Source organism: Homarus americanus, unplaced genomic scaffold (genome assembly GCF_018991925.1).
Source record: "Homarus americanus isolate GMGI-L3 unplaced genomic scaffold, GMGI_Hamer_2.0 scaffold41366, whole genome shotgun sequence".
Taxonomy (NCBI): domain Eukaryota; kingdom Metazoa; phylum Arthropoda; class Malacostraca; order Decapoda; family Nephropidae; genus Homarus; species Homarus americanus.
In genome coordinates this window covers 4,568,339-4,581,609 of record NW_024723541.1, presented here as the reverse complement: position 1 = coordinate 4,581,609, position 13,271 = coordinate 4,568,339, and the positions used below count along the sequence as shown (strand labels likewise).

Genomic DNA, 13,271 nt, shown 5'->3' with positions numbered 1-13,271 from the left:
TCAATTTCCATTATCAACCTCGATACGGAACTGATGTGTGATAAGACAGGAATTTGTATATCGTGTGAGTGTATAGTTTGTCGTGAGGGTGTATGAGTGTATGACTTACTGGTGTATGCTGGAGGTGTATTGTGTCTGTTTGTATTAAGATGTGATGCATACACACACACACACACACACACACACACACACACACACAAAGGTCCATTTTAGTGTCCGTGATTGTTTTTGTTGTTGTCTATTATAAAGATTGAAAAGAATAATTAAATACATTTCATAGTTCAGACTGTAATATTTCCCTGGTGGCGTTTGATGCGTTAAATACTTATAAAATAGGTTAATAGGTTAGGTGTGTGTATCATGTCGACTCTCCTGTTATCTACAGTAAAACCTCTATATAACGGATTATATGAGGAGGAAAGTCCGTTATATGGAGGGTCCGCTAAATGTGAAACCTGTATGTAAGGGATTATATGGGGAGGAAAGTCCGTTATTTGGAGGGTTCGTTAAATGTGTAATCTCTCTTTATCGGATTATATGAAGAGAAGTCCGTTATAGAGAGGTGTGACTGTACAGTAATATACTGCCTGACGGAGACACAATAACAGCACCCACCTTGAGAGTCTCGTCGACGTAGCCCTTGACGGACCTGGCGATGAGCGGCACTCCGGCCAGGGATGCCAGGGTGCCCGAGGCGTAGATACTCTGTGTCACGCCCACCGCCACGCCCACACTCACGCCTTCGAACTTGAGGGTCTCGCAAGCACCCTTAAGAGCGTTGAGGGTGAGCGCGGGCGTCTCTACAGCGACGCCCTCCAAGCGGTAGGCGCCACCGATGAGGCGGTTCTGTTCCTGAAGTGACTGGAAGAAGATCGAAGAGAGGCTTTGGATGTGTTCCGGCTCAAAGACGGCCCCGAGGCGGTACACTGGGGTGGTAGTCTTGGGTGGTGGGGCGACGGTGGTGGTGGTGGTGGTGGTGCTGGTGGTGGTAGTGGTGTTGGGGAGTATCTCTGGGACATCTGGTTTGCCGGGGGTCCGATGTGGGTCTTCTGAAGGGCGTGTCTCATTGGCAGGAGAGGAGGAGATACTGGGGGTCGTGGTTGAGGTTTCCTTTCTCGCCGTGGGGAAGAAGAGGCGCCTGGTGGTGGTGTTGGCGTATGTGGAGACGGAGGAGGCGACGGTAGGGAAGTCACTGGTTAGGTCGACGACGGAGGTCTTGTGAGGGGGTCGTGGTGGCTTGATGGTCGGGAGGGAGGAGGTCTGGTGTGGCAGTCTTGCTCCCAAGTGCGTCGTCGCCGTCTGCGTCCTCTGAGACCCATCATCTTGGAGGTCGTCGGGGCGACTTCTTCCTCCTCCACTTCTGCCTCCGACGACAGAAGCAGCGGTATAGGACAAGAGAATAAACGTGGGAAAGAGGAGGACGAGAAGACGCCTCATGACAGCGAAGAATCCAGCTGGAAGAGGAGTGTCCAGTTCAGCATAATCTTATTCACTGGGAGGAACACTTTGGGTCGTCTCCAGGTCATTTCAGGTCATATCAAGGTAAGGAGAGGAGGAATATATTGTTGACGAGTTACCACCTGGCCGAGTAAACATCTGGCGTCTCCCTTCACCTTTAACTTACACTACTTTTCACAACACTCCGCCATATTCCCCCCCACAGCCTTTATGCCACCATTTCCAAAGTGTCCAAAGTGGCGGTATTCATCTTTTAACAAAAATTAACAAGTGAATTCTAAAGACAAATGACCGAGACTTCCAGAATATCCGACTCACTCTCACCAAACTCCATCACCTTAATGCCTGCTTATGATTAATAAAAACAATTCATTATATAACAAAAACACCTGTCCAAAATACACCCCCCTCAAAAAAAATATATATATGTACAAACACACAGACACACACGACTGTACTTTTGATCTATAGATTCTCTTCTTTTTTATTGAGGGGAAGAGAAGAGTTGAAAACAAATCGGATTTATTTGTTGGTTCTTGGTGTTTGTGTTTTTCTCTTCTTTTTGACAAATTGAAAACTGATGGGATCGATTCCTTGGCTTGGAGGGTTTATTGTTTACACTGACGAGGTGGTGGTGGTGGTAGTAGTCATGTTGTTGATGATAATGATGGGTATTGAGAGACGGAACACTGACGACTGAAGGAGGGAGGGTGGTGGGGGAATACTCCTGTAGGTGCGGATCTACTGTGACAAGGTGAGGTGCTGGAGTCTTCACTGGTCTTCACTGCTCACACGCCACACACCTGAGGAAGAAGGACACTATTAGGAAAGAAAAATATAATTAGAAATACATCTGTCACTTCTAAATACTTCCCCCTTCCCCGCCACACCCTCCCCCTTCCCTGCATTCTTCCCCCTCCCCGCCACACCCTTCCCCATCCCAATAACCCTCCCCCTTCCCTGCATTCTTCCCCCTCCCCGCCACTCTCTTCCCCTCTTTCCACACCCCCCTCCCCCCTCAACCATAATTAAATGGGCTGGAACAGGTAGAACAGGTACGCCAGGTCATATTAATTAGTGTGTAGTACCTGTGTGTATAGCGTTAACTTTGTATCCCTAGTGCATGATGTATTTAAGGCCCCCTCGACTAACACACACACATCTGTATGCAAATTACCGGTATAGTTATATCTGCAATTACATATTTCGGGATAGGGGGTTGGGAGAGAGGGAGAGGGGGAGGGAGAGAGAGAGAGAGGGGGAGAGGGAAGGAGAGAGGGAGAGAGGAGGAGAGGGGGATTTAATAAACATGACTCGCATAGCTATAATACAGTGTGTGTGTGTGTGTGTGTGTGTGTGTGTGTGTGTGTTACAATTATCATATAATATTATTACTATGTTAATATGACGATGTTATTATTCCTGTTCGTTAATTTTTTTTTTATGTTTTCCCCTCCCTTCCTTCCTCTGTCTCCCTCCTTCCTTCCCTCTTCCCTCCATCCTGACTATATTCCCTCCCTACCTATATGCCCTACATCTCTCCCTTTCTGTTCTTTAGTCTCTCCCTCTTCATCATTCTCCCCCACCTCCCATCTTTCCTTCCTCCCTCCCACCTTCGCTCCCTCTCACCCTCTCTCCTTCCCTCTCACCCTCTCACCTTCTCTCTCACCCCATACTCCCTCTCTATAGACCAGGGAAGCCCTATTTACTATGCACCGCCTCTACGTAGACTAATTAAGGATATCTCTCTCGTGTGGACTATTAACACCTACCATTTTCCCAGGGTTTAACTCCTACCATGACCTAACCTAACCTGGCGTGACCTAACCTGGCGTGACCTAACCTGGCGTGACCTAACCTAGAGTAACCTAACCTGGCGTGACCTAACCTAGAGTAACCTAACCTGGCGTGACCTAACCAAAACTAACCTCTCTCTCTCTGTTTACCCAATCGATATTCTAATAGGCACACATCTCAAATATTTACTTTGCCTTGAAAGGGGAAGGTGGTGGAGGCGACAGAAGAGGTGGCTAAGGGGAGGAGGGGGGTGGGGCAGGTGTGGGATGTGGAGGGAGGGCAAGGGGGAGGTGTGGAGGGAGGGCAAGGGAGGAGTGGGAGGAGTGGAGGGAAGGTGTATGAAGTGAAGTCTCTCTCTCTCTCTCTCTCTCTCTCTCTCTCAGTAGTATAAACAATAATACGGGAAATCCTTGTAAACAAATCATTATTACAATCCCACCTCTTCATCTCTTCCCCTCTAGTCAGCTGATGTTTGTTATTGTTATGACGTCACAAATCAGCTGATGTCAAGATAAACAAATGACGTCTTTGTGTCATGGTGTCAGTCGTATATTAACATGGCGTTTAATGGTTTATTTTCACTGAGGTTATTAAAGTGTGTGTTATTACTACCAAGGGAAAACATTACTCTTGTGTCTTGTGTATGTTTGGTCAGTGAGGGTGACTAGAAGATAAGATAAAGGAGGATAAAGAGGCTATGATCTATGGGTTAGTTTAGGTTAGGATGTGGTTGGGTTGGGTAGATTAATTTAGGCTTTGGTTAGGTTAGGTTAGGTTAACTTAGCTCTGATTAGATTAGATTAGATTTGGCCAGATTATATCAGAGAAGTTATAAATAAATAATTTTAGACATTATCATTATTAATGATTAAAGGACTTGACACACGTCTCCTCTAACAGATGGAGACTGTGACGTGTATATATGATTTCCTCCAAACATTATTTTTACTCCCAAATAAACTGTGATTGAAGTCTGTCTCACACCTGTAACTTAGATATGTGTGTGTGTGTGTGTGTGTGTGTGTGTGTGTGTGTGTGTGTGTGTGTGTGTGTGTGTGTGTGTGTGTGTGTGTGAGAGAGAGAGAGAGAGAGAGAGAGAGAGAGAGAGAGAGAGAGAGAGAGAGAGAGCCTTGTAAACAGAACTGACAGAACCACGTGTTATATCTTCACAGGAACCAGGTGCCCGATGTAAACAAAGACGAGAGACAGGTACCCGGATCCTCTTGAAACTACGATTATACGCGGTGGTCCTGAATCCCCATTGAAGAAAGTTTAGACGACTGGCTCAAAGTAAATGTGAATCTCTGGGGTGTTTTTTTTTAGGCAATTTGTTTTGTTTTTTTATTTACGGTGTGTGTTTGTGTTTTTCCGGGTTTTTGAGTATGTGTTTTTTTTGTGTGTTTTTCTCTTTTGTTTTTCCTTTCAGTGTTTCCATGTTTTTTTTGTTTTGTCTGTTGTATTTGCTTTTATTTGTGTTTTTTTTAATGTCAGTTGTTTTTCTTATGTTTTTTATCATCTATTCTAAGTGTTATTTTAATGTTATTTGGTGTTTGTTTTGTGTTTTGTTTTGTTTAAAGTGTTTTTAATGACCTCCCGTGTTTTATATATCTGTTTCGCGCGCTTTCCATTGGTATCCCGTGTATATTGTTGTATTTTCCCGTGTTTCTCGTATACTTACACCATTATTTGAGTCCCCCGTGGCCGTGTTGGCTGGTTGAACAAGATAAGAGTGACGTGTGAGGTGAGAACAGGTGGTGTGTGTGTGTACCTTGGAGAGATTTTTATATTTACTTGATGTATTAAACTGTATAATACCTGACGCGACTTACCTTAATGAGGGGATGTCTTTGTGTAGTTATTATTATTATTATTATCATTGTTGCTGTTGTCATTATTATTAATATTGGTTGCCTGAATGACTGACACACACACACACACACACACACACAATACCCTTCCTCACCTCTTCTACTTCCCCTCCCTACCCCTCCAGACTTCACACCTAGGGCTCGGAGGGGGGGGTGAGAGAGGTCGGGAGGTGGGGAAGGGGGTGAGAGAGGTCGGGAGGTGGGGGGGAGGGGGTGAGAGGAGGATGTAATGAGTTATAAAATGAGGTGTGAATTATCTACTTCCAATAATTGTTAGAAAGTTAGTGAAGAATTTAGGTCGTTAGTGCACCTTACTGCTACACCCATGACCTCACACCTTACTGCTACACCCATGACCTCACACCTTGCTGCTACACCCATGACCTCACACCTCACACGTGACTTCACTTTATTTAAGCCTGACCTGACCTGACGTGACCTGACCTAACCTAACCATATCCTCACATTTCCCCATAGTCAATTATCTTCTATTTTATCATCTATTTTACTATTACACCTTTGTCTCCTACACCATTTAGTTTTCCATCCTTGTCTATTTCCTATCATCACACTTTACCCTATCTACTATTTATCCCTTTCCTTATTATATCATCTTCCACTTTGTCTTATCCATAAAAATAAACTTGAAATGGACACTTTTTTCCCAATAGGTATTTTTTTCCCCTCGGGCAAAAAGTGAAAATTAATATTGTACGAGAAGTTTTATTTATTTATTTTTTATTTTTGGTATTGATTATAAGTTGTTTTGTTGCCCAGTTGGCTCGAGTAATTTGCATAATGACGCTGTTTACATCAAATTAATACCTCTATGTAGCTGGAATTGGCACTTTTGTTACGGTAGTTGACGCTGTTGTGAAAATGATACACAGACAGACAGACAGACAAACAGACAAACAGACAGACAGATACACACACACCACCTTTCTTATTAACTTTCATAACAACAACAATAATAATAATAATAATAATAATAATAATAATAATAATAATACAATAAAACTAAAGTAATGATAAAAATATATTATTAACAACCATTTTAAGATTAACAATAACAATAATAATAACAAAACAGAATCAGAATAACAACACTGCCAAGATAACAACAACAATAACAACAGAAGAATAACTAATCCCTCCAGCCCTGCCCTCTCCCCCACCAACCCTTACCGGCCCCTAGCCCTCCCTCCCTCACCATCACCCCCCCCTAGCCCTCACCTCCACCCCCCCTCATCCTCCGTAACCCTGCCTTCTCCCCCACCAACCCTCACCTGCCCCGAGCCCTCCCTCACCAACCCTCACCCCCACCCTAGCCCTCACCTCCCTCCCTAAAAAAAAATAAAAAAAAAAATTGGTCAATATTGTGGAAGCGAGTTGCCAACAGGTATTTTTTTTTGGGGGGGGGAGGGGGGGGCATATTGGTTGACGATGGTGTGATGAGATGAAAAATGTGCCTTCTACCATCAGCCCTTGAGAGAGAGAGACCTGGGCTGAGAGGGTGAGAGACTTGGGATGAGAGAGACCTGGGATGAGAAAAGGAATTCGTGAGAAAGAGAGATAATAATGGAAGAGAGAGGGAGATAGGGAGTGTGAGAGAGATAAGGGTGAGAGTATATGTCAGCTGGAGAGGGAGAGGTTGGCTTTAGAGCTAGATGGCTTATCTCTACCGCTCGGTTTAGGGGAGAGGCAATGATGAAGAGATAATGATGATGAGAGATAGAGAGGGTCTCCTTCCTCCACTCTCTCTCTCTTTTCCCCTTCCTCTCCTTCCCTCACTCCCCTACTACCCTCCCTCTTCCTCTCCCCCTCAATCCCCTCCCTCTCTCTCCCACCCTCCCCCACCACTCCCCTCTCTCCCCCACCACTCCCCTCTCTCTCCCTCCCTCCCCCACCACTTCCCTCTCTCTCCTCCCTCCCCCACTCACTCCCTCTCTCCTCTCCTCCCACCACTCTCTCCCTCCCTCCCCCTCCCTCTCTCCCTCCCTCCCTCCTCACTCACTCCTCCACCAATAAGAAACGAAAATCAGAATGAAAGTCAGGAAATTAATCTGTGTCCCGTATACTTCGAGTGATTATTTTTGTTTGTTTGTTTAATTCACTCCAGTTCATGACAGCCCCGAAGGAACTGACTGACTGACTGACTAACTAACTGACTGACTGACTGATTAACTGACTGACTGACTGACTGAATGGTAACCTAAAAAAATCCGAAATCGGGAAGTTTTGTGGGATTTTCTTTATTTAATTTTTTCCTCGTTTTCTCTTTGGGATTTATTTTTTTGTGAAAGGGACCTTGGGACCTTGGGGACTTTGGGATCTTGGGACATTGGGACCTTGGGGACTTTGGGACCTTTGGGATCTTGGGACATTGGGACCTTGGATCTTTTTACGTGAGAGGTCTCTGAGATGTTTAGTTTAGTGTTATTGACTATATTTGGTCGGGATGTTTATAGAGTTTGTAAACAACAACAACAACAACAAAAAGAAGAAAAAGAAGATGAGAACTACAACAAAAACAACAACAACAACAAGAAAAAAAGAAAGAAAAGAAGATAAGAATTACAACAAAAACAACAAGAATAAGAAAACAAAATAAAATGAAAAGATAAGATGAGAAGAACAACAACAAAAAACAACAACAACAACAAGAAAAAGAAACAGATAAGATGAGAACAACAACAAAAAAGAAAGAAGAAAAAGAAGATAAGAAGAACAAAAACAGCAACAACAACAAGAATAACAAGAAAAATAATTAAAAGTAGAGCTTCCTCCTTCGAATAATGAGGACCACATGACATTTACGAATTACAAGTATGACACATTGAAGCCTTCTTGTCACCCCTCTCACCCACCCCACTCGGCCCACCCACCCACCCACTACCCACTCTCCACCACCCACCCCACCCTCCGCCCACCACCGCCCACCACACACAGTGACAAATGCTGAGTGTGTGTTATGCCTCAAGTTTATGATCATTACCGGAGTTTGTGAGTTTAGATATTCCCATTACACCCCCCCTCTCATAACTCACACACACACACACACACGCGCGCGCACAAGGGTCATCAATGAGTGCCTTGGTGTAGTTAAATAGAGACAAAATTAAATGAAAAACTAAGAGAAAAAATATTAATCTCGTGTGAAAAAAATTAAGAGAAAAAATGATCTGGTGTTAAAGTCCCTTGTGTGTATGTTATGTTTACCCAGGTGAGACGCAACACATACTCACCTCATTAGGCAACATTCAGTACAGGTAAGTGACGGTAATGTGATGCTGCATCTTCCTTACCTATCACTCTCCTTGATTAAGACAACACCTGGCCATGTTACCTGTGTGTGTGTGTGTGTGTGTGTGTGTGTGTGTGTGTGTGTGTGTGTTTTGTTTGTGAAATACAAGAAGTAGAGTTATAGAAGTCTGTATTTGACTCCTCTCTCTCTCTCTCTCTCTCTCTCTCTCTCTCTCTCTCTCTCTCTCTCTCTCCTGTCAGGCCCAGAATAACATCAAAGCATCTAACTCTAATGAGGTAGTTAGGATTAATTACAAGGATTACACAGTGATGAGTGAGAGCGACTACAGAATTACCTGAGGCTACAGAGATACATATGATGTCTCTTAAGTCCTTTCCTGACAGCTAGTAGTGAACATCTTGGGAGGTTATGTAGTGGTGATGGTGGTAGTGGTAATGGTGGTGGTGATGATGGTGTTAGTAAGGGTGTTGGTGATGGTGGTAATGGTAGTGATGATGGTGGTAGTGAGAGTGGTAGTGATAGTGGTTGATGAAATTGTTTTATTAACGAGCTGGTCAGGCCATTAACGAGCCTGGCTGACGGCGGCCACAACAAACACCTGTGATATACACCTTGATGATGATAAGTTAATTACCTGTGTAATTAACCTGGATAAGAGACACTCCAGGGGGTATTATTACAACATAACATACAGTGAGAGAGAGAGAGAGAGAGAGACTAGGTACACATTAGAAGAATATAGGGAAAAAGTTAGCTAGTGGAAAGAGAGCAAGGTAGAGAGATGCTGAGAGAAGGAGGGAGGAAGAGAAGGAGAGAGGGAGAGAAGGAGAAGCACAGATATACAAATCAATTGAAAAATTTGGGGAAGAGGAGAGAGATCAACACACACACACACACACACACACACTGCATTCATTCTTCCCTCAGGACTCTTGTTGGCTGCAGTAAGGGGGAGTGGTCTGTAGCCCCCTTTAGCTCCGGTAAAGGGGAGGGGTGTAGGGAGATCTGAATGCCCTAGTTAAGTGAGAGTTGAAGCCCTGAAGAAGAGGATTGGTTGATGCGTAAATCACACAATTAGTACTCCTTTCATGGTGGTCGAGGAGGGTGTAGGGGGTGGTAGTGATGGTGGTAGTGATAGTTGTTGTGGTGGTGGTTGAGGAAGGGGGCTTCAGGGACCTTTGGTGGTGATGGTTGTTGTTGTTGTAGCGGTGGTAGTAGTGGTGGTGGTTGTTGTGGTAGTGGTAGTTGTAGTAATTGTGGCAGTAATAGGAGTTATGTTGAATCTCTCTCTATCTCTCTCTCTCTCTCTCTCTCTCTCTCATACATATATTTGACTGACCCCAAAATACAGTTTGTTTGTAATGTTTGGTCGTGTCAACACCTGGTCTCGGAGATGTTTACCTTGTGGTCGAGCTAGATGTTTACAGGTTAAATAAACACAATACATCCACCTGGACATGTTAGCCTACACACACACACACACACGCACGCACACACACACACACACACACACACATGATTATATCGACACCATTACACTTCCCCCTTTTCCTTCCTTCATTTGTTCCTTCTTCCTTCTTCGTCTACCTATCCAACTCCTTCACCTCCTTCGTATGTGTGTGTGTGTGTGTGTGTGTGTGTGTGTGTGTGCCCCCCAAGACTCTCAACAAGAGCGTAATTCCGTCAAATGTTTTCACTCTTTAAATGCGTCACTGCCCATACACCGTGACCAGACCCACAGGTAAAAATCACTCATTAACTTCAGGTCACAGGTCATACAGGTAAGCCTTTTCCCAGGTCATCATTATCACTTGGGTCATCACATTGAGGTCAAAGGTTAATTGTCTTCCGTTTGGGTCATAAATTTTGTCTCGTTTCACTTTGATTGGTCAGGTTACTTATGCAGCTCAGGTGTGTCACTTTCTCTGGTCACAGGTACTTTCTCGTGTCACTTTCTCTGGTCACATGTACTTTCTCGTGTCACTTTCCCTGGTCACAGTACTTTCTCGTGTCACTTTCCCTGGTCACAGTACTTTCTCGTGTCACTTTCTCTGGTCACAGTACTTTCTCGTGTCACTTTCCCTGGTCACAGTACTTTCTCGTGTCACTTTCCCTGGTCACAGTACTTTCTCGTGTCACTTTCTCTGGTCACAGTACTTTCTCGTGTCACTTTCCCTGGTCACAGTACTTTCTCGTGTCACTTTCTCTGGTCACAGTACTTTCTCGTGTCACTTTCTTGGGTTATAGGTACTTTCTGCTGTTACTTTCTTTAATTAGTTTGGTTCTTGAGGTTAGGTAGTCTTGGTATTTAATTACTTTCTCTCTCTAATGAGTATAATTTTCATGTCACTTTCTTAAGTAAAGATACTTAGCATGTCACTTTCTTAGGTAAAGATACTTATCAAGTCACTTTCGCCGTTGAGTATCCATCGTTATGTCACTTTCTCTCCATCTCACTTCCTGGTGTTACTTTCCTGACCATTCTCAGGTCACTTTCTCATTCACTGCTTCTTCTCTATGGTCACTTTCCCTGAGCTAACTCTACTTCCTCAGATTAAATATTAATTTCTAAGGCCAATTTCGTACTTACTCAAACCAGTAGTACATCGTGTCACTTTCCACGGTCACTTCCGCAACTTAATAATACTTGTGCACTAAATTAGGTCACTTTCTAGAGCAAATGGTGTATCTTTAAGGTACTTTCCTGAGTCACTTTCTCGAGCTACTATCACTGGGTCACTAGCTAGCTCAACGGTTCACTAAAATTGATACCGGTTCACCAGTCAGCCAATTCGGTTCACCCAACTAACCAGAATTATATAACATAGAAATTATACCTTATTTGAAGTATGATTATTTGTTCAGGATTTTAATGAGAGTATGATGATCTTGTTCAGGTCTTGAGTTAAAAGTATGATAGTTTGTTCAGGTTTTTAATTAAAGTATAATAATTTGTGCCGGTTAATGAAGGTATGCTAATTTCTTCAGATTATTGTTCAGTTATGATAAATTATTAAACTTTCTGGTTAAATTATTATACTTTATAAACAAAGCGTGATAATTGAGGAGTTATAAATTGTTTGGCTCAGATAGTGTATAATATTTTCAATCGTGTTGGTTCAGGCATGATAATCTTTTAAGCTGGTTAGTCGAAGTATTATAATTATCAGTCACATTATAATACTTTCTTAAGCTTATTGTTTAAAGCTTAAGCTCGTTGTTACTGTGGTGTAATAAGACTTTGGTCGAGTCTTATGCCACGAGTCGAATACTTTAGACAAGGTAATAATACTTTTATCAGTTTCTGGTAAATTACTCTTGGGTAAATAAAACGAAATTCATAATACTTTATGTTCATGTATAATGTCATCTTTTATTATACTTTGAAAATAGATAATAATACTTTCATAAACCTGTTGTAAATCATCCAGGGTCAAATAAACCCAAATTAATTATACTTTTACGTTCATGTGTAATGCCATCTTCATTATGCTCTGAAGTAGGTCATTATACTTTCACCAGTAGTATACTTTCTCCTGATGTAAAGTTTAATGGTATAATGACATAGTGATATTTACCTTACAAGTCTTATACCAACTTTAGTGTATCTTAATGGACGTAATAATACTTTTGGCTGGTATTATGATTCACCTGGAGTATAATAATCTTGTTGGTAATATCCTGTAACGTTTTATTATTAGCTTTGATATATACAGTACTTCTGGTTAAAATACTTTCACTAGGAGTATACTTTAATCTGAGTATATCCCTCTAGCTAGGAAAGTATATTCTCGTATATCTTTCACGGTATAATACTTTTGGTATATCATATATAAAAAGTTTGTAAATAAAAGCTTCCACGTAACTTTTTTTAATATTATTTTGCGTTTATTTATTTTTACATTTCAACACCATGAAAATAAAATTGAAATTAATTTAAATATAATTATTAGTCTGTTGTCGCTTTACGCTTCCAACTACAACAACACGACAAATAATTAAGACAATTTCTCTTCATTTTAACTAATCCTAATTTGTTAAAAAATAATTAATGCGTAGTTATTAAATAGTGAATAAGTACTAAGACAAATTAGTTTCATAAGCACACTAATTAATTTGTTTACATTCACTGTAGACAAAGTGATATAAACAAAGTCATATAACATTAAACACATTGTAGAGGATGATGTGGGGGGGAGCATACCAGTAGAACACCTGTTACAATCCCGAAATGATGACGTCACTGTTTAAAGGTCAAAGGTTACCGTTTCCCACTCGCATGATACACTGGCTGAAGAGACACTGGCAGCACTTCCCTGGGCGGACCCTTGGGTGGCCGCCTCACGCTGCCAGACGCACGACGTTTCCATGGGTGTTGGTGTGCGCTAATGGCCCTTCATTGTGTAGCTCTGGAACTGTGCATAACTACTTTTTAACGCCTCTTAATGGTCCTAGTTATCTCGTTAACTATGCCTAACTAATGATCATACATACAACCAATATATATATATACACTACTAAGATTTTTATATATATACTGTATTGCCAAAATTTATATATACATACTGTACATGTATAATATATATTCATATAAGATTAAATACATTATATAATTAAAATGAATACATCATATAATTATACCAACTAGTATAGAACAGAATAACACAAGCTGGTAGACTATAATTACTTGTAGGTAATTAAATAAGCGAGATTATATTTAAAACAGTAATTAGGTAGAGAATTGAATTATAGATAAAAAAAAGTAATTGTATTGGAACCGTAAAAATGTGACCAGAAATCCAGATGAGATTTAGATGGATGGGAATTAAGGGGTGAATCTAAGGGTTATATAAACAGGTGAATCTAAAGGGTTAAGGGTT

At 41.8% G+C, this 13,271-nt stretch overlaps 1 protein-coding gene across 1 annotated transcript; it reads right to left on the bottom strand.

Annotated features, from left to right (window-relative positions):
* LOC121863638 (cell wall protein DAN4-like) lies at nucleotides 1-12,795 on the bottom strand. The gene is made up of 3 exons (XM_042362392.1): nucleotides 12,596-12,795; nucleotides 616-2,261; nucleotides 1-30 (listed from the first exon to the last, which is right to left on the bottom strand). Exons 2-3 carry the CDS (start codon nucleotides 1,435-1,437, stop codon nucleotides 1-3), a joined length of 852 nt encoding a protein of 283 aa, XP_042218326.1. The 5' UTR covers nucleotides 1,438-2,261; nucleotides 12,596-12,795.
* Between the last annotated feature and the right edge of the window lie 476 nt (nucleotides 12,796-13,271).

Bases quoted from the DNA above. Each gene is read 5' to 3' on its own strand.
- LOC121863638 (XM_042362392.1), bottom strand. From the start codon at position 1,437: ATGAGGCGTCTTCTCGTCCTCCTCTTTCCCACGTTTATTCTCTTGTCC. The intron at 31-615 runs GTGGGTGCTGTT...ATCACACATCAG, and splicing joins ACGTCGACGAGACTCTCAAG to TTCCGTATCGAGGTTGATAA.